Below are 26,012 nucleotides of genomic sequence, written 5' to 3'. Positions count from 1 at the left end.
ATATAATATGATAGAGTACAGAAACTGTGGGAATGAGACTAAGAAAATTGTTATCCAACCATAAAACTGGAAAAAAGGTTCATTTGAAAATGTTCCAAATTTACATACCTACAGAACTGAATTATAACAAACAAAAAGCCACACTGCTTCTGCTGTGTATGCAGAGGACTCTATGGTCTTTATTGTCTAGCTGTTGAGGTGATTATAACGACAAATTATAAGGGATAGCAACAGAGGGCACTCCTCAGGCCACTGTGCTGTAATATGACATCTTCATTCTTCCTCTTCTATCTTCTTGCCATGAAACTCCCGGCTCTTTGCTCGGAGCTTGTTGACCTGTGACTCTGCAATGTCAGCCCGCTCCTCGGCTTCCTCCAGCTCGTGCTGGATCTTGCGGAACTTGGTGAGGTTGACATTGGACAGCTCCTCCTGTACAGGGAGAGGAGTTATGTGGTGAGAACCAGGCAGAGTTTTCAGTCCTCCTGTGGCCAGGCTTAGAAGGATTCCCTGAGAGAGAGCGCAGACCCCTGTCTCCTGCCTACTGCTGCCTATACATAAGACCAACAAAGACCTCCTCATCCTCCCTTATTCAAGACTCCACTACAACCAACTGCACTGGTTCCTTGTTGCAATTGAGTAGCTATTTCATTACTTGATATTTTCATTTATGTACTCAATCCTGCTAATTTGCTGCTTGGGTACGAGTGGTTTGTCTGGATGACAAAGATCCTGAAACATCCCATCAATGAAAAATGGTATTTTCCAAATTTCTTATATTCATCACCACCAATGGAAAGCAAAGCTTGCTTATTTTCCCAGAAATACTTACAGCCTCCTCAGCTTGTCTCTTGTAGGATTTCACCTTCATCTGCAGCTTGTCCACCAGATCCTGGAGTCTAAGAATGTTCTTGCGATCTTCCTCAGACTAAGGCAGACGGTAAACAGGAAAGAGAGAGAATTGGTTTCCCCACATCACAAAATGACACTTCCTCTTGGACTTCATGGAAAAATACCTTGACTTTCTGGCAGAGGTGTGTGTCAACACAAAGATGCCATCAGCCTTACCTGGTAGGTCAGCTCCTTCACCCTCCTCTCGTACTTGCGCACACCCTTCACGGCTTCAGCGCTGCGCTTCTGCTCAGCATCAACCTCCCCTTCCAGCTCCCGCACCTGCAATGAAAAGCCCATATTTGGAGCTTCCCTGCTATCTCTGACCTGGCATTGCACACACTTGCACAAATACCAGCTCTACGCACCCTGGCCTCCAGCTTCTGGATTTGCTTCTTGCCTCCCTTCAGGGCCAGCTGCTCTGCCTCATCCAGACGGAGCTGCAGGTCCTTCACCGTCTGGTCCAGGTTCTTCTTCATCCTCTCCAGGTGGGCACTGGTGTCCTGCTCCTTCTTCAGCTCTTCTGCCATCATGGCCGCCTGGAGGAGAAAGAATCCCTTTGTGACTGGAGATATTTGGGGAGAATGCATCCACCATCAGCAGTGGAGGCATGCCCCAACTCACATCGGTGATGGCCTTCTTGGCCTTCTCTTCAGCATTGCGGGCTTCCTGGATGGTATCCTCCATCTCACTCTGAATTTGGGAAATGTCTGTTTCCAGTTTCTTCTTGGTGTTGATCAAGCTTGTGTTCTATTTAAAATCAAAAGTATTTTCTGCATTTTATTCCAAAAAAGAACACTTAATTTGAGAATTGTATTGCTTAAATTTGAAGTTACAATTTAAGAATCTATTATTACCATCTTCTTTAAATGTCTAATGTTGTCAGAGCATATACAGAAGGACAATAGGAAGAAGCACTCCTGAATGCAATTCTACTCACACAGATATAACACTGTTCTTTAACTAAGTACAAAAATTGAGATTTAGATTAAAATCCTTCCTACAAGGGATGGATGATTCAAGAACTTACAAAGAAGAAAAGTCTGGAAATAAAAACAAAAGATTGCTCAAAGGTATATTGAAATTGGCTATTTTAAATGAGAAAATGAAAACGATGACCAGGGCACCTCATGATCTTGAGAAAAATGAGAAGTAAAATTCCAGGGTTAATTTTCTTTTTTCCTATAGAATGCCTGTTCAACTCTGAAGAAGAGATTGCAACAACAAATGTATCACCTTACACATTATTTACATATCTATGTTTATTTTTCATATTCTCAGCCAAGAATCTAACCTGAGTGTGAAGGAGCTGAACTCTCTCACTTGCATCCATCAATTCCTGCTCAGCGACTTTCCTTGACCTCTCTGTCTGCTCCAGGGCTGCCCGTAGCTCCTCAATCTCAGCCTGCAGCAGGTTTGCTCTGCGCTCCACCATGGCCACCTGCTCCTTCAGGTCCTCCTGTGTCCTGAGAGCATCATCCAAATGTATCTGGGTATCCTGTAAAAGAGGAAAGAGTATAATATGGCAGACAACTGTTGGACAATAGTAGTTAGTGCTATTCCATAATAGTTTAGATACGTAATTATTATATCAGTATAATGCCATGCAAGACAGATAGCTATATGCACATTCTTAGTTTAACATACCTTGAGCACTCCTTGTGTGTTTCTGAGGTTCTTTTGTGCCTCTGCAGCAACACGGTTGGCATGGTTCAGCTGGATCTCCATTTCATTCAGGTCTCCCTCCATCTTCTTCTTCAGTCTCAGGGCTTCATTCCTGCTCCTGATCTCAGCATCTAGGGTGCTCTGCATGGACTCCACAATTCTGAGGTGACTTCTCTTCAGCTGGTCAATTTCCTCATCTTTCTCTGCTATCTTTCTGTCAATCTCAGATTTGACCTGGTTGAGCTCCAGCTGAAGGCGCAGAATCTTCCCCTCTTCATGTTCCAGGGAGGCCTGAATAATAACAAAAATATGTTTTTCTTACAGTTTTCTTCCAAATTATCTCACAGGAAAGAAATGGAAAGGCACTATTATACTCAGCATGATAGGTGTACCACTGCTAGACCTTCAGACCCAGTACAAACAGAGCAACAACATTTGCTCAATGCTTTTATCTTTCACTGTTAAACAGGACTCCACATGCTAAATCAGTGATTACGAGCATGTACCTCAGCTTCCTCCAAGGCAGCCTGGATTTCAGACTTCTCCTGCTCAATCTGCTTCTTGACTTTCTCCAGCTCATGAATCGCCTTTCCTCCCTCTGCAATCTGCTCCGTGAGGTCAGAAATCTCCTCTGTAGAGAAGAATGAACATTCACATGGTCAGGTATAGAGCATAGAGGGAAAGGCCCTGTGACCCCAGCATAACAGGTCTGCTCCCATCACTGCAGGCACAGACCCCGGTGGAGAGGTGGGCAGGAAAGCTTCTGAGAAAGCCCTGCCAGCAGGAAAGGCTGAGCGACTTACGCTGCAAGTTCTTGTTCTCACGCTTCAGCGTTTCCAGGTGGTCCAGGGACTCCTCATAGGCATTCTTCATCTTGAACAGCTCTGTGCTGAGGGAGCGAGACTCCTTCTGGGAGGCCTCCAGCTCAGCCTGCGTTTCCTCGTACTTCTGCTTCCACTCTGCCAGGATCTGAGGAAAAACAGATCGTGAGTTCGGATGCGACAATCATTGTGTGCCCAGGAAACACAGGCCTGGAGCCCAGAATACCTTGTCAAAGTTCTTCTGCTTCTTGTCCAGAGCTGCGCAGGCAGCATTTGCTCGCTCCACATCAATCATCAGGTCCTCCACCTCATTCTGCAGCCTCTGCTTTGTCTTTTCCAGGGAAGCACATTTGGCATTCACGGCTTCAACGTGTTCCTCTGCCTCCTGCAGGCGCTGTGCCAGCTTCTTCCTGGGAAGAATAAAGCGCATACCACAGTCAGCAAACAAAGAGTACATCTCACTGTCTTGCTTTTCTAAGAAAAGTGCACCTAACCACTCCATAGTCTGTAATCTACAACCCTTAGTTCTCAGACTGCCATTTTCTGCCTTCCGTGCATATTTTCATTTTCGAGTCCACACACATTAAAGGATGCATTTTCCCTCCTCTTGCCATCCATCCCAAAGCACGACATTGGCTTCTCCCTGGCAATACTTCAGGGTGTGTACTTTCAATTTTCTGTTACAACTTTCTGCCAGCCTTCCCCACTTTCCCTCCACATACTTGGCCTCCTCCAGCTCCTCTGTGCGCTGAATAGCGTCCGTCTCGTATTTGGTTCTCCACTGGGCCACTTCGCTGTTGGCCTTGGACAGGGCACGCTGCAGCTCACCCTTGGCTTCCTGCTCCTCCTCGTATTGTTCCCGGAGCAAGTCACAGTCATGGCGGGCAGACTGCAAGGCGTGGGCCAGGGCGTTCTTGGCCTGAGGGAATAACCATTAGTAGTATATTGAGTATAAACATCCCGGAGAATCTCTCACAGTGAATTAATTTAATACTTCAAATTCGACCACTGGAAATTATGTGTGTTACAATGAATGATAGATATAAGACTAGAGGACAAATCATACTCCCTACAGTAGTCCCTTTCCGTATTAGGCAAAGAGAAGTTAAATGTTTTTATCAGTGAGCTGTAAGAAAAGATATCACCTTGATTTCTTCCTCTAAGTGCCTCTTGAGTTCCTCAATCTGCTGGGTGAATGCCTGCTTGCCTCGAGACAGCTGAGAAATCAGAGCATCTTTCTCCTCCACCTGGCGTGAGTATTCACCTGAGAAAGCATAGAGAAAGGAAATCTAGCCACTTGGGACCAAAACCAAAAATTTAAAGGATGCCGTCCCATTCCACAATTCATGCACTCTCACCTGATTCTGTCTGCAGACGAGCCCTTTGAGTGCTGAGATCATTGATCATGCGTTGATGCTCCTCCTCCTTTGACTTAATCTCACTCAATTGGTCTTCTAGAGTACGACACACCTTTTCCAGGTTTGCCTGTGGAGATCAAATGGAATGAACAAGATTAATACCTGTAGTAAACTGCATTATGAACAGCACAATTTTCATCATAAAAAAGTGGCCAGCAGAGCAGACAATATGACGCTATTGGTTTTGAGTTTAAAAATACATTTTTATACAGATTTATGTATTGTAACCAGGTCACATTATTAAAGTGGTATCATTCAACATTATTTATTTTCCAGGTTTTTTTTAATATATTTTCAGTACCTTGGCTTTGGAGACAGACTCCATGTTGCTGGCCAAGTCATCAATCTCCATCTTCAGCTCACTCTTCTCCTTCTCCAGCTTCTGCTTGACTCGTTGCAGGTTGTCGATCTGCTCCCCAAGCTCCGCTGTGCTGTCCGCATGCTTCTTCCGCAGGGCGGCAGCCGTGGCTTCGTGCTGCAGCGTGGCCTCTTCCAGGTCGCGGCGCATCTTCTGAAATTCTGCCTCACGCTTCTTGTTCATATCGATCTGAGCTGCCGTAGCCCCTCCTGCTTCCTCCAGGCGCTCACTGATCTCCTCCAGCTCCCTGGAGAGGTCAGCTCGGTGCTTCTCTGCTTTGGCCCGAGAGGTTCGCTCTGCCTCGATTTCCTCCTCCAGTTCCTCAATACGGGCCTGGGGAGCATCAGGAACCCTTCACACCCATGTCCTTCTCCTTCAGATGTTTTCTGAAGGCCAGAAGGGAAGGACCAGAGACTTGCCTGCAGCTCCTTGATCTTCTTCTGTAACTGCATGCCCAGGGCTTGCTCATCCTCAATTTTGCTCTGGATTTGGCTGATTTCAAAGTCTTTCCTTTTGCACAAAACAAACTGTGTTAACACCTGAACAAAACCTCCTACGTGCACCTACCCAGCACTCAGGTGTCCCACAACCTCACTTACTTCTTCAGTTTCTCATCCAGTTGCTGCTTATCATTTTCCAAATCCATTATGGTATCCTGGGACATCTTCAGGTCTCCTTCAAGTTTCCTCTTTGCTCTCTCAAGGTCCATGCGCAGCTTCTTCTCTTGCTCCAGAGACCCTTCCAGCTAAACAGAATGGGATCATCAGTGCTCTGCCAGCCATGTTTATTTCCACAAATATAATAACCTATAATAGCCATATGCTTTTGTTCTTACATCATCCACTTGCTGCTCCAGCTTGGTTTTAGCTTTGGTCAGTGTACTGACTTTGTCCTCTTCAGCCTGCAGATCATCCAGTGTCTGCTGATGGGCCTCTTGGAGGGCTTTCTTCTCTTTTGTCAGCTTGGCAATTGTCTCGTCCAAGCCTGCCATTTCTTCTGTGAGGTTTTTCACCTTTGAAGAGAAAGAAGCAAGTTCAATTAAAGCTAAATAGGTACACGACTCCCATAACAGCACAGAGCTCTTTTCTGGAGTGTGATTGATAGCTTCTGCCTCATACCTTATTTTCAGTGGCATGCTTTTCCTTCTCAACCTTGGCCAACGTTAACTCCAGGTCATCTATATCTTTCTTCAGCTCTGAGCATTCATCCTCCAGTTTCCTCTTCTTGGCTGTCAGCTCAGCATTAATTTCCTCCTCATCCTCAGCCCGTTCTGTCACCTCCTTAATTTTGGCTTCCAGCTGGATTTTGGTTTTGATGAGCTGGTCACATCTTTCCTCAGCATCTGCCAAAGCATCAGCTTCCTGAGGGGAAAGCAGTTTATTTTGAAAATGTCTGGCTTTAACACAGAAGAATAAAGGCTATTTAATTCTCAAGGAATAGATCTGGAAGACTCATATAGTTTCTATTTGCAAAGGAGATACTGTGCAGTTACAATTTAAATTAGAAATTTTGAATAAGTTTTCAGTTAGCTTTATTTTTTCAGACCTTTTGCATCCCCAGTCATGGTGTTTAGTTCCTAATGCCAGTAGGCTATTCAATTCATTTTATACTGTCCATTCAAATATGCCAGTAATTTACCACTTATCATAATTTTCCATTTTTCACCATTGTCACTTTCAAAGTTATGTGGATGTACTGAGAAATGAAAATACTTTTTCTTTGTTCATCCATCACTGAGAAAATATTTTTAAATTTCTGGTAATTTTTCTCATATACACTAAGAAGCTTTTTTTCTGTATACTGAAAATGTTTTTGAAATTAACATCACTAAATGAGTGCTTACATGAAAGCCAGATATGTGACTCTAAGAGACTGACACACAGCTGTTACACTTAGCAGACGCTAACTACCACTGATAGTTTTCTGAAACAAACACTTCAGCACAAAGATATTGTTTAAAAATGATCTTGGGGCCAAATAGCATTGTCACAAACTACAAGTATCATGGGATTTCCACATACATCTTCTGGGATCAGTAGCTCAGGAGATATGCCAAAAGAAATGGCACCAGGCTATTAACATGTATAACTTAACTAAGATGAAGTAGTTGTCAATGGAATGATTATCCCACTTAACTAAGCACAGAGCAGTGACAATTATGTTTTCTGCCATGAACATTATGAAGATGCTACATGTAGGATTTAAGATTGAAATTTGAATTTATTTTTGAGCTGAACCAACAGTTTTTAATAGTAACACTGACTGTGGAAAGGAAGTGGTCTGAATTTTACCCACAGATACATGCTATTTGGCTTAAAAAATTTTACTAAAGCAGTACAGAATGCAGTTTCCTCTCTAGAAGAAGGCTTAAAACTTACTGAATGATTTCACTTAATAAAAATAAAAATAATAATAATGATGCTCACAGCCTGCACTTGGAGCTGCAGATCATTTTTCTCCTGCACCAGCTTCACCATTTTCTCCTCCAGCTCCTTCCTCTTGGCCTCAGACTTTGCAAGCTCTTCCTTGGTCTTCTCAAACTCTTCCTTCATGTTGGCCATCTCCTTCTCAGACTCTGCACTCTTCAGCAGGGGCTTGATCTTGAAGAACAGCTTCATCCAGGGCCAGTGCTTGACATTCATGAATGCACGAACGTTGTACTGGATGCAGAAGATGGACTCTCTGAAGCATAATTAAAATGCACATTTGATTATTTTGTGTGATATGATCACTAGGACTTTCCCCAAAGTGCCTTTAAGTGAAGATGGGGAACACCTACCTCCTCTCCACCATTCTCTGGTACTCCACTCTCATCAGGAAGCCCCTGCACCTGGCCTGTGTGCGAGTGATGAGCTGTGCCAGCTTCTCATCCCTCATCTCCTCCAGGAGTCCCAGCAGCCCAGCTTTGAAGAACACCTGGAGAAACAGAACATCGCAGTGCATCACTGTCAGAGAGAACAAAACACAGATATAGGGACTGAGTTGAGGAGAGTTGGTACCTTGGTGTGACCAAATTTGTACTGGGTGTGGTCCACATCGATTGACCCAAGAAGCTTCTCAGAAGCTTTCTTGCTATCAATGAACTGTCCCTCGGGGATGGCACTGGCATTAAGCACCTTGTACCTGGGACAAGCAAAAGAGAAAGCTAAGGCCATTCTTCCCAAATCTCGACATTACTTACAGTCATGCTAACAGGCAGAGTGCTCTTACCTCTGTTTGAAGTCTGCATAGAGGACCCTGCTGGGGAATCCTTTCCTGCAAATCCTGATCCCCTCCAGCACGCCATTACAGCGCAGCTGGTGCAGCACCAGTTCATGCTCCATGGCACCTAACAATTAATTTTACAAATGAATGCCACAGTTTCTACCACCGAGGGAGACGACTTAGTGTCTCTGCTGGAGCATCTTACCCGGTGTTTTTGTTTCATTTGGGATGATGCAGCGGACAAAATGAGGGTGAGTACTCCGTAGGTTGGTCATCAGCTTATTTAAGTTCTCCTGTGGGATCATGAGTAGAAGCTTAGATTAAATTTTTTTACTTCTACACACTCTGTATATAGGTGAAAAGAATATAATGAATCTTTCGAGAATGTAGCTTTCAGATCCAAACTTTAAATGTAATGAAATCTTCTATGTAATCTTATTAACAGAACGTTTAAATCTCTGAATCATAATCTGGAGGAAATGAAAAATTTTAAGACAATATATAAACATTGTTTTTACTACATCTCAGGTAAAACGAATTTTTTCATAGACAATATAGGTGAAATTTTGAAACAAATTCAGGGAGTCACCTGAAGAGTACTCGAAACATATCATAAATGTGAGCAGAAAATAAAGATGAAAAGGCAGTGAAATAACATCTGTGCAATTTATACTTATTGGTTTTTCATCATAAAACAAATGTTGTGAGAAGAATGTAAGTTGAGACAACTCAGATCCATAACTGTTTTCATGTCATTATAATGATTATGAGATTCATACTTTACCCGGAAAAGAGCTGAGACAGTCTGGAATGAAGAACCCTTCTTCTTGCCACCTTTCTTGCCACCACCACCACTAGCCTCTTTAAAAACAAATGTGTTTTATATTCATTTTTGTAAGGTTAATCATTACGTATTATGAAAGTGAGAACTTCAGAATTTTAGAAATCTGACCTGCTTCTGCTCCACCATAGTTGGCAAACAGTAAGGCCAGTGTCTTCACAGATGACTTCTGGTACAACCCAATGACAGTTTCGTTCAGGGGGTCCTTGTTCTTCTCAAGCCAGCCAGAGATATTGTAGTCCACTGTGCCAGCGTAGTGCACCAAGGAGAAGTGGGCCTCAGCCTTGCCTTTGGCTGGCTTGGGCTTCTGGAAGTTGCTGGACTTGCCCAGATGCTGGTCATAGAGCTTGTTCTTGAAAGAGGTGTCAGTTGCCTTGGGGAACATGCACTCCTCTTCCAGGATGGAGAAGATGCCCATGGGCTGGAAATATTACAATACATACAGTAGAATATTATATAGAATATAAATGATCACCATTTGGTCTTCAAGTGAATGTAGTAGAAGAGGAAGCTGAAGAAGAAACTTATATCCTTGATGTGAAGTAAATTTCATTCTAAAAAGTGAGTTTACATCACCTGAGGTTCACCTGCTTGACTCTAAATTTGGCACGATCATTTAGGACTTTTTTTAATGCAAAAAATCAAGTTAAAAAAAATCACAAAATCCATAATCATATTTAAAAACATTCACAAATGTTTCCATTTTATGTTTAGTTCATTTTTGTATTTTTAAGCAACTACCTAAATTATACAGCACTACAAGAAATATCTTTCATTCTGTTGCTCTAAAAGAACAGACAGAGATTTAACTTTACTATGAACCATCAAGAAAAAAAAAAAGTATTGTTCAACAAATAAATCAATTCCAGAACCTTAAGGAAATTCATTTATTTTACTTTAGGAGCTGCTGTATATTTTTGAAATAGTATCCTTTAATAAAATAAGCAGAGACATCTTGCATGCAGAGAAGGTGTGTAAAGAATGACTTCCATAGTTATTCATGAACATTGTAATAAAAAATAAGCAAATGCAGACGTCAAGAGATACTTCATTAACTAAAAATGAGTGCATTAAACTGATCAAGGAAGAAAGGAGGACTTTTTTAACAGTTAACCTCCAACGATTACCTTCTGAAAATGCAGGACATTCTGAATTAAAAATTTACCTTTTCAATGAGCTCAATGCAGGCAGCCAGGTCCATCCCAAAGTCAATGAATTCCCATTCAATGCCTTCCTTCTTGTACTCCTCCTGTTCCAGCACGAACATGTGGTGGTTGAAGAACTGTTGCAGTTTCTCATTGGTGAAATTGATGCACAGCTGCTCCAAGCTGTTGAACTTTCCAGTGCCAAAAACAAAACAAAACATAACAAAACAAAGTAAACAACATGTCAGTTATTAAGATGAACAATTACTGTATGATTTCTTTATAATTTTAATCTTTTATACACCTCTCTTGTTAAAATATAGTTACATAACATCACTGCATCACAGCAGTTCCCTGAAGAAATACCTACTTAATGAGGACAGGATTCCTGATGAATCTCCTAAAATTATTAAAGTACTTCTGCCTTTCTTTATTCAGACAAAAAAAAGAAAAAAAAAACTGTATGCTTTCAGTTTTATCAGTAATTATCTGATCTCTCTGATCAGTCATTTATCCAGTAACTTGCTTGTCTTTTAAACAAATCTCACATCTTTAACCTATTATATATTTGTCACTGGATTTCCAAATCTTAAGATCTGAATCCATAAGCTCTTTATACATATTCATATTTACATACATATATGTATGCATGTTTTTTTTGTTTTTTTTTTTAAATTGTTATCATTTCTCTAAGATAAATATTAAAATATTACCGCATATAGAATTGTAACTGCTACTTCTATGCAAACAACATAACTGCTATTGCAGAGGTTGGTGAGGACCTGGAACAGGTTGTCCAGAGAAGTTGTGGATGTCCAATTTCTGGACGTGTTCAAGGCCAGGTTGATGGGAGCCTGGGCAGCTTGATCTGGTGGGGGCAATGAGCTCATGGCAGGGGCAGTTGCAAAATGATTAAGATATTTAGAATATTATTGCTTGGAAGTCTCTGACATTATAATCTCACTCTCTAAAAGCAGACTTCAAACATATACTCCTTACATCAAAGATCTCAAAGCCAGCGATGTCCAGGACACCGATGAAGTACTGCCTGGGCTGCTTGGTGTCCAGCTGCTGGTTGATGCGAACAACCATCCACAAGAACATCTTCTCATAGACAGCCTTTGCCAGAGCACCAACTGAGTTGTGCACCTAAAACAAAGAAGAGTGCAGCAGAAGAAAAATCAATATATAAAGCAAAATGTGCCAGTCTTACAAGACAGAGGTTCTCAGTCATCAGCTGTTTCTTACCTGCTGCACGGTTTGACCCTTGGTCACATACTCATTCCCAACCTTGACACGGGGGTAGCACAGGGCTTTGAGCAGGTCTGCTGAGTTCAGACCCATCAGATAGGCAGCCTTATCAGCAACTAAATAGCAGGAGAAGGAGATAGAAAAATTAAGATTAACAAGATATGCAGAATATTGAAGAATAAACACTTTCTGAAGCTATTGCCATATCAAATGTTCTCGTGATCAACTTCTACTTGCTGTATGTTTCACAGGACGTATGGCAGTCACTGAATGAAAATTCATCTTTGTTTTGAACATCATTCAGAGTAGGATGCCTACCTGGTATTTGTGCTTTTGCAAATCTTCTCCGAATCATCTAGAAACAAATTCTTTACTGAAAATTCACAATGAAAACCAAAGCTTTCCCATCTATCCAGAGCTAATTGGTATCTATAAGCCTGGAACAAAACCACCAAGGTGTTATGAGGATTGCTGCCTGACTGTAATACAAAACATATATTTGGGCACTTAGGCTCCCTGCATATTTCTTTGGCAGCAAAAATGCCCTTCAAAAAGAATGCATTCCGAAATTACTGGCAAAAATTGTCAGGACTCAATTTATTTAAGTCATGTCTACATTATATAATATTCAAGTCATGAAGTAATCAGCTGAGAAAGATCTAAGTCACTTCTTTCCTAGTCTATCATATGTACCTATGCTTCACTTAGACTGCTGTTCATTTTGTTATGCAAGGATAGCTTCAAGTCTGAATGTCCATATGAGAAGAAATTAGAGTACCCTTTATTCCTGAGAAAAAATCTCTATTATGTGTTTATAAACAGTGAATTTAGTGCACCTACTTAATTGGGAGAAAAAAAAGCAGCTAGAAATATGTTTTATGAAAACATTTTCCTGTTAGCGGTTATCCAATATGAGCACATCAGACTGTGCTATCTAAAACTATGAACCCCAGAACGGAATTAATGGACACTCACACAATCCATACATCAGATTGATAGGTAGTCCTTGAAAAAAGGATGGCAGTTTTATACTAGCTCCATTGGGTACTAGCTCCATCTAGATACTTTTTTTACACATTTCCACTCTTCTCTAAGTTTTAAATTACTGTTAATACTGCTTCTATTCCTAATACCTATTAGCAACAGTGCTAGTACCCTCTGTGCCATCTGGCTCTGCTTGCTCTTCTCTTTGTTTCTGCTTGAACTTCAGGTTGCCATAGTGCATAACAGCTCCTGTCAACTTGTAAATAGCCACTTTTTCATCAGCAGTAAAGCCCAGGATGTCAATGGCACTCTACAATAGAAAATGTAAAGTAAAAGATTTGTCTGGGAGAGATTACAATAGACACAACATTTTTAAATGTTACTTACATCTGTAGCCATCAGCTCCTCTTGATCATTAATGCTGGGAACAGTGATCTCACCTTGACTCACAAAGTGATAGTCATAAGGATTGGTAGTAATTAGAAGCATGTCTGAAAGTAAGAAGAGGGAACAAACAGATATAGTTCAGTTAAGTGTGTAATACCATGAGCTGATGCTCAGCAATCTTCTCCAAGTTAGTCATCATTCCTACCAATTAGCTCTGGCTTCTTGTTGGACATAATTTGATAAAATATGTGGTAGCTTCTTTCTGCCTTCAGCTGAAAAGTGACTCTGGACTTCTCCAATAGATCTGAAGGGAAAACAGAAAGATTAGAAACATAAAGAAACAGCAAAAGAGAAAGCAGGGAGAAGGTACAAAGAGGGAATGGTGTTTAGATGGCAGGGTAAAAAGGATAGATGGATACTGATGAATGAGTGTATGGATCGTGAATAGTTGAGGAAAGTGTCTTACATGTTTCAATATCTGCAGAAGCTAGTTTTCCTGTGGCACCAAAGTGAATTCTGATGAATTTCCCCTTTGAATGGATAAAAATTGTCTTAAAATTTATGACATAAAAAATGCATCTGAAATGGTGAATTTTGCTCTTTATTGGGTGCAAGATTTCTTACTGAAGATATTTTCTTATGAGTCACATGTATTTTCACCACTAAGATAAAGTCTTTTAAATTTTTGCCCACGAAAATAACCAATAGAGACACAGCTGTATATTTAATGTATGCTGAACATACAGATGGAAAGTAATGAGTGGATTTCATTAGCCCATTTATACCTTATCCCAAACACTTCTGATTCTATCCTGCCTACACACAACAGCCATCTGAATGATATGGGAATATCCATTTAACTAGTACAGCTGTGTAAATCTGTCTTGGTATCAAGTGATTTGAATTATGATGAAATCAATTTGATATGCAGAAAAGATATATTCAGGTTTCCTTCCTTGCTTCCTTCCCTGCTTCCCTGCTTCCTTCACTCCCTCTTCTTTTTCTGTTTGTGTGTCCTGTAGTAACTGAACAAAAATATGAGGAAAGGTTAAAGAATATTGTATAAAAACATAGTGCAGGAGAATGAGCAGATGATCTGCTAATTTAATATGTACTCCAATGCAATACAGATAAATTTTTTTTTCAAAGAAGCACTGATTTCAAAATCTCACTAACTAATTTCAGGGTGTTAAAATCATGCTAAGAAAATTCAGTTTTACTCCTGTAAAATGGATGGCTGAACAACAGGAAAGGATAACTGCCATAAACTCCTGCTTATTATAATTCAGAAAATATTTGCTCAAACAAAACTTACAAAGCGTGAGGAGTTGTCATTCCTCACAGTCTTGGCATTTCCAAAGGCTTCCAGCAGTGGGTTGGCACTGATGATTTGATCCTCAAGTGTTCCCTACGTGATGATAATTGTTACTGGGTATACTTTCTAAAAATGAGGAACAGAAGAAAACATTGATTCAAGCCAGTATCTCTTAATGTACCTGCATTTTGCCAGGCTGCTCCTCCTTCTTCTTCTCCCCACTAGCTGCAATTGTTGCAAAGTACTGGATGACACGTTTCGTGTTCACAGTTTTTCCAGCACCGGATTCTCCGCTGTTGAACCAGAGAAGCAGAGAGTGTGAGGTCAGGGAGAAGGTCCCCTGGCACAGGGCAGCCCCGCAGGGACCGGAGCAGGAGCATACTTACGTGATCAGGATTGACTGATTCTCGCGGTCTGTGAAAGAAACAGAAATATAGGACATAAAACTCAGTGAATAAGAAGGAATGGTACACAGGTAAATTTAAGTGAATTAAAATTTAAGCTCACTAATGTCAAGCCTTACATCTAAAGTACAAAGACAAACCAATGAGAAATCCAGATTAGTTTCAATTCATTTAAATTAAAAAAAAAAAAAAAGCAAATAATGTGTGCGCAAAAAGGAAAAATTCTTCCTCTGAATTGTTTTCCTGTTAATCCTTCCTTTTATGTTTTTGACTACATGCTTCAGTTAGGCTTAAAAAAAAAAAAAAAAAAGCACAACCAAAACAACACTTTGCACGCTGTCTTTCATTTCGAATAGGAGTAAGAATGCTGTGAAGATAGAAAAGCTTAGAACTGTGTGGACAGAACAATGAAAGCTTTGAAAAATTTGTACTTCTGCTATAGAATTTGTCAGAATCACAGAATAAGGCAAGAAGGGTTATTATCAACCACCTTGCCCAAGCAGGGCCTCCTAGAACAGGTAGTCCAATGTGTTGTTCAGGCAGTTTTTGAGTATTTCCAATGATCAATACTCTACAACTTCCTGTCTGGGCTTGTTCAGTCTGAAAAAGAGAAGGCTAAAGGGAGACCTCATTGTGACATTCCAGTACTTTGAGGGAGTTTAGAAACATGAGGGAAATCAACTTTTTACACAGGTAGATAGTGATAGGATGAGAAGGAATGCTTTTAAAATAAAGGAAGTAAGATTTAGATTAGATGTCCGGGAGAAGTCTTTTACTGAGAGTGGTGAGGTGCTGGAACAGGTAGCCCAGATAGGCTGTGGATGCCTTGTCCCTGAAGATGTTCAAGGCCAGGTTGGATGGGGTCCTTGGCAATCTAATCTAGTACATGATCTAGCATCTGGCAACCCTGCCTGTGACAGGGGGGTTGGAACTTGATGATCCTTGAAGTCCATGCCAACCCACGCCATTCTATGATTCAATTATTTGTTTCATTTGACCCAATATGTCTTATTAATTACTGTTACTGTAACTTTTTTCAGTGCCCATTTTTGCATGCTATTAATAAGACTTCTATAAATATTTACAACAGAACTATGTTTCATGCACAATATTAGCAAATATTAAAATAACAGTTCATTAAAAGTTCATGCTGAGGTTTACATCTCTATGTAGACTGATTTTTTTTTTTTTAAAGCAAATATTAACTTTCAATAAAAACAATGCAATTTTCTCACCAGTCAGCATGAACTGATAGGCGTTGTCAGAGATGGAGAAGATGTGTGGAGGGGCCTCCTGGCGCTTTTTGCCTCGGTAGGCCAACACCACCTCCGGGTTGTACACCGGCAGCCACTTGTAGGGGTTGACAGTGACACAGAAGAGGCCCGAGTAGGTCTGCGAGGAAGGGACACGGCACATTGGCTTCCACTCAGCCTGGCACAGCAGTCCTCCCCAGCTACCAGCCAAGGAAGAGAGCTGCTGGTACTTACGTAGATCATCCAGGCTGCATAACGCTCTTTGAGGTTGTACAGCACAGCGGGTTCGTGGAGGTGGGTCATCATGGCCATGTCCTCAATTTTATCGTACTTGGGAGGGTTCATGGAGAAGATTTGATCTTCCTTCACGGTCAGAGTCTGCCAAAGAAAAGACAAATCCCTGCATGTCAGCTCAGAGACCACTGTGGAAATCAAATGGCGTCCCTCAGCCTTTCTTTTCACTCACTTCTCCACCTTCGGTCTTGACAGTGACCTTCCCGGATTCTTTGCTTTGGATTGTCCCTTTCACAAAGGATTCTTTGGGATGCACCACAAAGACAGATGTCTTGGCATCAAAAGGCTTGTTCTGGGCCTCGATTCTTTCCTTCTCTGACTTTCGGAGATATGGAGCAGCCTCTCCGAAGGCAGCCATCTCAGCATCTGGAGAAGCCATGGCTGCTCTTCACTGAAGACACCTCAGCTGAAGACTCTAATGGGAAGAAATAATGTAACACTATTTATATCTTCTGTAAGACAGGGAAAATTTCTATATTCAGTGTCTTTCACCACATCTTTTACCATGTCATGTGGTTTTTATTCATACTCCAATATTTAAGACAACAAAATGACCTAACTGAAATCCGAATCTGTAGGTTGATTTATACAACAGGGTTATAACTGATGTAGTCTAGATCTTCAGATTACAGCCTTTCACAACTGCAGTTTTGGATCTTTAGGAACAGTGTGTCTGTGACATGAGAGTGAAGTTGCTGAGCAACTTTCAATAAGATATCATTAATAGTGGAATTACATGTGGAACATTTTGATAGAAGGATAAAAAGTGGAGGATCATTTCTGAAAAAATGTAGATTAGGAAAAGGATAGGTTATGTGACTTTTAATACTCTGTCATAATTTAATTTGTTTATACAATTGCTATTCATAAGCACAATATCCAAATAATGTCAACTCTGAAGTTATAGCTTGGGTGAAACAAAATTCAAAAACTGAATTTGGAACTGCTATGCCTGTATGGAGCTCCCAAATAAATACATACTGGAGAAAAGTCTAGGAACAGGTGAGCTTTCAAAATTTTAATAAAATAAGAGTGTTTCTTTAGATGTTTTGTTTTGATGCTAAGTTTTGCCAGCTGCACTTGAAAAATTTTTAGATACTTTAGTAAAATTGATTCCCTCTGTTCAACAGCTAATATTTTTTTTATTTTATTAAATGAATTATTTTTTTAATTAAATGAATATATAAAAGGGCTTTGACATTTTACAAAGATTGTAAGAAGGTCTGTATTCTCAGATGATTTATTAATTGATAACATTTTGAGGAAAAATATACAATTTTCTATTTTCTGTTTTCTTTATTTTCTCCTTGGTTCATCTTGGTCCAGTTCTACTGCTGCAATGATATGAAGCTGGCACGCCTCACTCCCTGTTTGGTCAGTTAAGCAGAAATGAAGAGTATTCCAATGGGAATTTTCTGGTCTGTCATCAGAGACAGGAAGATAGAAACACAACCATTTGAAAACCTCACCAGCCATGAGCACCCACCAGCTGCCTACTGTAATCACACTGGCTTTGAATGCAGGGTAAAAAAGGCGATTGCTCATCCATACAGAAATCCCACCCAAAAGCATGAATAAATCAGGTTCTTACCTCTCGTGATACCAGATGGGTGGCTCACAGCCTGGCAGCTGGTCAGTGCTACAAAACAGAAATGGCAAGTTCCTACTTGGCACAGAATTCCAGAGTGAAAATGTGCAGGTGTCTTGAAAGCAGATTTAAAACTCGAGCTGAGGAATTGAGCTTCCTCCTGGAAACGAGCACTGGAGGCAGAGGAATGCTGTAACACAGAAAGACTCCTGCATGGCTGCGGACCCCATCCACTTACCTTGGAGCTTTCCGTGGAGACAGGGCACTCTTGCTGCAGGGACATTTTATACGATCTCATCTGCAGATGCTACAGATGCCTACTCTTTCTTCGGTCAAAAAATTTTTGGCAAGCCTTCTTTGGCAAAGCATTGTCTGGCAAACTGAACTAAGGGCATAATTGTCATTTGACATGACAAGATATAATTAGAAAATTTTGATGTCTTACCGACTATATGAATACATCTCCTATAAATAATTTGACAAGGGTGTTAAGGAGGGAATCTGGACTAGTCAAGGCACTTAGAGAACTTGGATGCGGGACTTATGGATTCTATTGCTGGCTTTCCCACCGACTCACTGTATGACCCAGAGTGGATCGCTTGGTATGTGTGTGCTGCAGCTACTCCAGCTGTACAATGGGGATGACAACATTTATCTTCTTTATGTCATGGTGTGAAATTTATGAGAAATAATTATGAGAAAAATTATGAGAAAATAAGTACTGATAAAAACATTTGGTAGTTATGTTGGCAAAAACCCTGAAGTAGATGAGTGATGTGCATCCTTCAAGCTCACAATGCTACTGCCAGAGCTCCATGGACACGGTGAGGTGACTGGTTGAGACAAAGAGTTGGTCACACTAGTAGGAAGCTGGGGTCCAATTGAACTAGTGTCTTGAGAAGAGATGTGACGTCATCTCTGATATAGAAAGAACTACATGCATACATTCATGCACAGATGTGTCAATCATTGTACTTAATATTGCAAAGAAGTGGGAGATTCTTCAAGAAATACTTCTGTAAGCCTGTGAATGAGATTATGTTAGGATAGTTCATAAGATGTTCTGTGATTTCTAATATGTAGGTCAGTGCAGTTGAGATCTGCACTCTGGTAGAACCTCAATCCAGAATGCCCATCACAAATACTTCACACACATTCATACAGAAAGAATAATTGTCAATATAGTCTTGCCTGAGCATTAGATGTTGTAGACAATCCTGGTACTGGATCCAGGGAGACATGCTGAAAGTCATGGAGAGCAACTCTTCTAGTTTTAGGAAAAGGGCACTGTCACTGGATCTGCTCTAAGTCCTGACAGATCTAAACACATCCTTCTCCTGGTCATTGGCATTTTGATTATTGAAAGACATCTGTAAATAATACAGGCACAAGGACAGAAAACGGATACTGTGATCCAAGGTAAAATAATCTGGTACAGTGCATGAAGAGCTTTTCTAAGGAAGCCAGTGCAGCACCCAAATTCTGGGTGTCTGGGCCTCAACCTGGAGCTCAAACTCATCCAAATCAGGATGATGAGTGTCACATGTAGCCCTGCATCCCAGTGGTTATAGGTCTGGCCAAGGAGGGGACAACAGGGCCTTGGCAGCTCCAAGCACTGGATTCAAAAGACTGTGAACAAAGAGCAAAGCCTGGGAGGAGCAGAGATGGATGAGACCACTCCCAGGATGGCAGACCTGAGGGTTTCCTCCCCCCAGGTAGAGGAAAGAGCTCCAGTTTCCCACTTCTGGGAAGCTGCAGCATCTGCACTGTCCAGGCAGCATCCCTTGGCAGCTGCAGATGAAGCATTAAGTAGCTGCAGCTGCTTTTCTGCCTTCAGCAGTTGGTAGCAAGCCTGTCTTATGCAGTGCTGTCAGGATGCGCTTGTGTCTCCAGGGACTATATGGGGACAGCTGAGTGTCCTAGGCCAGATGCCTGACTCAGGGGAATGGAAGTCTTTAATTTCCAGTTGCTAGTGACAAAGCCGGACTTCTCAGTAGAGCTCTTCAGTGTTTTTGCTGTTGGGTTGCCCAAGCTGTGGGTCCAGATATGTAATAGGCAGGAGTGTGGCACATGGCCAAGCAGCTCTAAGCACAAAGTCAGCCAAAGGAAGGTCTAGTTTGAAACGGAAGTAGCTACCAAGTCTAGATGACTCCAAGTGTTGACAATCCGTGCTTTTAGGATGATAAGCTTTGATGTAGTTCAGAAGATCCAGCTTAGGAACTAAAAGACTGTCCTGGAATTGGTCTCAGTCCCAGGGTAGATTTCCACATGTGAGTCAGGCCAAAGGAAAGAAGAACTCCTTCCTCACTCCTCCTTGTTCCTAATATCCTCTCAGTAGTTAGATGATAATCAAGAATTTTAGATGAAGTTCAATGCAATTCGTTACTGTTACCAGCAGGGGATAACTATACTTGTACAACAGTATAGCAGAAAATATCTATATGTATATAGTCAGATCTTAAAAGTTACATTGCTTCATATCTTTTCTGTACATGAGCAACGTGTTATTTGCCAATGTATTTCACAGTCCTAAACTCAGGTGACAATCTGTGTTGTTATCAGTAGAATTATAGTTCTCTGTCTTTTCAAATTCTCTAAAGTTCTCTGCAATTTTTCCAGTATACATCTTTACTTAAAAGTCTGCTTTACAGAACTATACTTCTACTGAATTGTATCAACAGATTAAAACTATAAACAGTTTTCCCCACTGTGGTTGTATCATACTGTCCAAAGACTATGCAAATATTTAAAGAATTAAATGATAGAGAATGTCACAGAGAAGGCCACACAAAATTTCTACACTTAGAATGAATTGGATTTGGGTACAGCAGTCAAAACTTAAATGTGATGATATACATATGCCAAATTCAATTGATTTTCAGTCTGCAGATAGAAGAATATTATTATCTATGCTCTGCCAGGAATGTTTAGGAAAATTCATACATACTGAGGTTATCTAAATTATGATGGCTTCTCATAGAGTAAACCACTGCACTGCCTTTCCCAGAAACTACATACCTGCTGAGGGACTGAGTCACCTCCTCAGTGTGACCTTGAAGGAGACTCTCGCAGCTCTTTTCAGTTTGAGGCAACAGCTGAGAAAAGTAGTAGCTGATTTCCACTACTGACAGGACTTATTGGAAGCACAGCAGGAGATGGCTGGAGAAACTAATTCCTTCTTGTGTCCTCTCTTTGATATTAATGTCCCCTGCTATTTGCCACCATTCCCAGGGAGGCATATAACTGAACTGTTTTCCTTGTCCCTCTCAAGTCTCTTCTGTACAAGCACAAATTCTGTTAGAAATGCTAACCATCTGCTGCCACTGCTGGGCTGAGGCTGAAACCCAGAGAGGCCATCTCCCCAGGCATGTGTTTACACAGAAACAGATCTTCTGAAAACTGAAAGAATTGCCTAGATGCTAAATTGAAGGAAGTTTCAAAATCTACTAGCTCTCTTATGGCCTGAAGAGAGGTGGGTGTTATGGGTGCAAGTATATCCAGCTGGATGGACTTTTCAGGCAAGTTGCCCTGTTGTGAGAGGAACTCACCAGGCAGCATAGTATCCACAAATCCAAGTGAGTGATTGATGCATGGCATGGTGCACTGACATAGGCTGAGCAACAGCCCTGCCTTAAGTCTTTGCAAGGCAAAGGTAAGCTGGGTTCTAACTCTGAGTTGATTGACTTGGCTTACAAGACCAGGGAGACTGTATCTTTGTCTCTGCTGAGAGCAGAGGGATAGGTCTCCCCGTTGCTCCTGAAGTGCTTCTATGCAACAGATACAGTGCTGTGGGACTAGAAAAAGGAGAATCCGTGAATGGGAAAACCCTGAAAAGGACAGCCTCACAAAGTTGGTTCAGCTAACCACCTCTGTTAGAACCAGTGGATGGGTGTTAGTAATTGGAAATCCCTCACTGAGAGACACTGAAGCACTCATTCACTGTCTGGACTTCTCAAGAGAGAGGTTTGCTGTCTTATGGGGGCCCACGTTCCCAATATCACAGAGACTACCAAACTTGGTGAAGCTAGAGGACTAATACAAATTCCTATTCTTTAATTAGGGTTAAATGAGGCTGCAATGAGGAGACCCTGAAATAACAATCTGTCCCTTGGACAGATGTTGAAGGGATCAGGAATGCAAGTATTGTAATCCTCTCCCCTCCTAAGTGGAGACTGGGACTCAGGAAAGAGACAGTTGGATTAGGTGAATGATTTCTTGTGTGTATGGTACCATGCTCAGGGTTTGGGTTCAATGATCTTGAATGCATCTTCAAGGAACCGAGCATGTTGACACTGATGGGATGCAACTGATCAGTTGGGACAAGAATGTTCTGGGCAGTAAACTGGCTAGACTTACAGAGCTTTAAACTAGATTCAACAGGTAGAAGGGAACGTATTTCTGTATGACAGAGAAGGGGCAAGGGAAATACCTCTAAGTTATCCCAAAGGAATTAGGAAGTGTTCCTGTATGTTCCTGTATTGTGGCCTTCAATTCAGTTAAGTGCCTCTGTAACAATGCACTCAACATGAGAAACAAGTAGGAGTAGGAAACCATGATGCAATTAAAAAACTACTACTAATCACTATCATGGAAACATGCTGGGACAAATCTCACAACTGCAGTCAAAGGCTGCAAGCTTTTTAGAAGAGGTAGACAGGGAAGGAGGTATGGGGATGTTGCCCTCTATGTTAAGAAATGTACAGACTGCGAAGAGCTGCCTCTGAGAAACAGCTACAAACAGACTGAGAACTTGTGGTTAAAAATTAAGGACCAGACTGATAAGGAGCATCTGGTGGCCAGGGTCTACTATAGCCTGCCTGATAAATGGGAGACTGTGGTTGAGGCCATCTTGCTTCAGCTGTGTGAAGATTGCAACCCCAGGCTCTTGTCCTAATATAAACAGTTCCCCTGTTAAAAAAAAAAAGAGGGAAAATTCTTTCATATTTTAGTAGGCAGCAGTAAAACAAAAGCCATTTTGACTGAAAGGACTATAGACAATTAAAAAATATCATCAAAATTTCACTTTTGACTAAGTATGACAAAACTGCTAAGATCAGAAATGCAGATTAAAACAGTAGCTTATTTATAGGTCTTAGTTAATAGTTTATTGGTAAAATCATTCCATAACAATGTATGTCAGAAGTTTGCCAGAACTTGCACCCATGACATTAGTATGGTTCTGCATAAGACTTCCAAGAGTGGATTTATGCATTTACTGTCCATAGCAAACATATTTAGCAGATATTTATTCAGTATGAACACTATTTTTTTTAACTGAGAGAGCAAAGATGACACAAAGAAAACAGAAACACAGGTGTAAAATATTGAACAGCAATTCAGCTGGGAAAAAAATGAGTTAAAACATTTGAAAACTTAGGTGATCCTTGAAAAAAAAGCCAGTGAATTTTTCTGCTTTTTGCATTGGTCAAGCACAAACAAAAATATTTCACTGATCTCTTATTATTAGTATTATTATTTGCATATCTGCTCTTGGTCACTGGCTGAAGATTTCAGCAAGCAATCTCAAGCAAGCAACCGATAAATTATGTGAAGTGTGCATCCACCTCCTCTAGCTCCTCTAACTCAGGAGTGCTAATGCCCAGCCACATTGACTCAGCCCAGTGCCTGAGACATAGGGTCTCTGCCTACACTGGGGCACATGGCTGCTGCTTTTTTCTTTGCAGACTGAGCCAGAAGCAGAACTGAGCATGTATCTCAGAGACACACAGACAGGACAGTGACACGAGTGGTCACAAGCTGTTCCAGCCAAGGTCTGCCTTCAACAGCACGTACACATAGAACTGACACAAAACATGGACATGAACAGCTGAGTCCCATTCCTCAAGACCAGAAAGCAAAGGCAGAAGATGAGTAATGCAGGTACACGCAGAGTTGAGAAAGGTTTGTCAACTAGTATGTGAACTGAGAGTTTTGTTTAATGTCATTATCTCTATTTCTGTTTTGTCAGAAATATGGCTCAGTAGTTTTGCTTATTGTGCTCCCTACTTCTCTTCCTATCATCCCAATTCAGAAATTCTTATTTAGACAACATTGCTTGTATCAATGTTAACACATTCTGTCTCTTTCCTTATTAATTAGTGCAAATGAACAAGTTTATTTGTCACCATTGGCTCCTAACTGAGAAGTCCTCAGTCATATTGCTGGAATAATCATTCCCACATTCTCACATGCCCTTGTCAATGTGTCATTGACCAGATTTGGCTCTCATCATGGCTCCCACTTCTTATTCTCTTATGTTGCATTGGATAAGTTCCTTCCCCAGATACACCTAAAAGAACAAATACTCTCCTTCTACATGCCTTTCCAGCAGGGGAAATAGACCATGTATTAGATTCAGATTTTCAAGACAAAGTGGCTGAAGAAAAGTCAGCTGGACAAGCTTGTAGAGGTCAAAGATGGAGATGAGCAACAGATGAACATCATGGAAAAACACTGAACATGAAGGGCTCCCATCAATACAAATAGCACATCTTTAATTCCCTGAAGTTGAGTTTTTTCATGGTAAAATCAAAGAAAGTTTGCAGGCAGCCTGTTATAGGCTATCCTTAGAAGAAAAAATTCCGAAGACTCAAATTCAGACACTTAATTGCTCACACGATTGTCCTCAAAAGGATTTTGAGCTGCTCACATCTGGCAGCAGCATTTTTTTTCTTTCACGAAGCTGATCTTCCTCCCACCAACAATCAATTTATATTTCCTGGCATGCAGACCTGTAAGTTTCTTACAAAGAGACTAGAAAACAAAGTATCCAATTTTAATTCTTGTGTACTGTAAGTCCACAGACCTTGGAGAATTACACTGGAGAAAAATATGGCTCATATTTTCTTAGTGCCCTGTACTATGCCAAGGAACATTTTCAGGTACATGAAGGCAATCATTTTTACTGATAAAATATTAGCATATTCCCTGTCAAGATTTTGACCTGTGCCAGCTGCCACTCTCCTAAGTAGATTCAAAAGCATAACTGGACGTTTGGCATTTTCTGGGACCGTTACCAATGCACAGCCTGCATCCAGCCGCACCATTCTTGATACAGATATAGTTTACTCCTATAAGCATGACTAGTACTATGCCAGTTGGCCTAAGTTCCTGGACATGTTTAATTACTAGTGTAGCATAGCCTTACTATAAAAAGTTCTTGAGCTGCCACAGAGATATCTGTCCCTGGGAAGAAAAAGACCACTGGAAGATAAGCAGTACCTGATGCAAAAAATAAAAAAAATAAAAATAAAAAAAAAGGATATGGATCCTGATCTAACTTTCTTCCATTCCTTCTTCCATCTCTGCAGGGCTGCAGTCCCCTGGCACTGGAAGCAAGGCATGGCACAATCTAAACAGAAGAAGCAGAACGCAGTCCCTGCATACAGACTGTCCTTCACAGCAGCGTGATGTGATCAAAGCAGTGCTGACATTCCCATGGAGGAGAGGGGATTCAGTCATGCTGAAAACAGATCCCTCCTGAGATGAAGATCAGGCAGCTGCTTTACTCTTGGCCAGCCCTGACAATGTAGCTTTCCCTCCCCCACGTTCTGTGACTGTATGAGAAATGGGAATGAAAGGCTGTGTCTTACCAAGGTAGCACAGGTAGAGTGGGAAGATGGAGGCATTTCAAGTCTGCTGGTTTGTGTCCCTCTAAAAACTTCCCCATCGTGTGTTTTTGTCTTGGTGCCATTCATCTTATGAGCTGAAAACTAATTCAGCTGAAATAAGCATGGGGATAAGGAAAGTTAGAACTTTAGATTCTGTGAAAATTAGTAAGTTTTTTTCAGCGTATTTTGCAAGTATCTTATTTGGAAGGTAAGGAAGCATGTGCTGGACAGGTACTGACCTGTCCTCTTTCAAACTTCACTGAGTGTGAGATTTGAAGACTGTCTGGACTATTCAAAGGGTAGCAATCAGCGGCTAATTAGTAGCTGGCTTATGGCTATTAAGGAGAACAGATCCCCTGACCTTCATACTGGGGCCCTTATCTTTCAAAGTCCTCATTAACACCCTAAGTCATGACACAGAATACAGCCAGATAATATAATTGAGGGGGGTGAATGAACACCGCACACGGAAGAGTTTCAATCCAGTGGGACCTTGATAAGCCTGAGTCAGACCAACAGAAGCTCAGTAAGGTGAAGTGCGGAGTTTCCGTCAGCAGCGTATGGGCTGGGATGGCCCGGTTCTGTG

The 26,012-nt window shown here is 41.2% G+C and overlaps 1 protein-coding gene across 3 annotated transcripts; it reads right to left on the bottom strand.

Moving 5' to 3' along the window:
- Positions 1 to 271: 271 nt before the first annotated feature.
- On the bottom strand, positions 272 to 16,607 carry LOC306953542 (myosin heavy chain, skeletal muscle, adult-like; the record flags this gene model as incomplete). 3 transcript variants are annotated; one of them, XM_079544476.1, is made up of 38 exons in its annotated part: positions 272 to 429; positions 830 to 925; positions 1,066 to 1,170; positions 1,257 to 1,427; positions 1,513 to 1,638; positions 2,183 to 2,386; positions 2,536 to 2,844; positions 3,060 to 3,184; positions 3,357 to 3,522; positions 3,601 to 3,784; positions 4,097 to 4,293; positions 4,520 to 4,638; positions 4,733 to 4,859; positions 5,094 to 5,483; positions 5,570 to 5,660; positions 5,750 to 5,895; positions 5,986 to 6,162; positions 6,269 to 6,511; positions 7,577 to 7,832; positions 7,930 to 8,066; positions 8,150 to 8,273; positions 8,361 to 8,478; positions 8,560 to 8,647; positions 9,139 to 9,213; positions 9,302 to 9,616; positions 10,361 to 10,531; positions 11,340 to 11,489; positions 11,589 to 11,707; positions 12,747 to 12,885; positions 12,963 to 13,066; positions 13,168 to 13,266; positions 13,429 to 13,492; positions 14,278 to 14,370; positions 14,459 to 14,570; positions 14,664 to 14,691; positions 15,917 to 16,073; positions 16,169 to 16,312; positions 16,401 to 16,607. In XM_079544476.1, 38 exons carry the CDS (start codon positions 16,605 to 16,607, stop codon positions 274 to 276), a joined length of 5,832 nt encoding a protein of 1,943 aa, XP_079400602.1. In that variant the 3' UTR covers positions 272 to 273. The 3 variants fall into 3 exon arrangements, with proteins under 3 accessions (XP_079400602.1, XP_079400603.1, XP_079400604.1); XM_079544477.1 differs by having other exon boundaries at positions 9,139 to 9,215; positions 9,307 to 9,616; XM_079544478.1 differs by lacking the exon at positions 16,401 to 16,607 and having other exon boundaries at positions 9,139 to 9,208; positions 9,285 to 9,616; positions 16,169 to 16,279.
- Positions 16,608 to 26,012: the final 9,405 nt, after the last annotated feature.

Source organism: Tetrao urogallus (assembly GCF_951394365.1).
Source record: "Tetrao urogallus genome assembly, chromosome: 18".
NCBI lineage: Eukaryota > Metazoa > Chordata > Aves > Galliformes > Phasianidae > Tetrao > Tetrao urogallus.
Note: the sequence above shows the minus strand (reverse complement) of the source record. Positions and strands in the feature narration are given on the sequence as shown.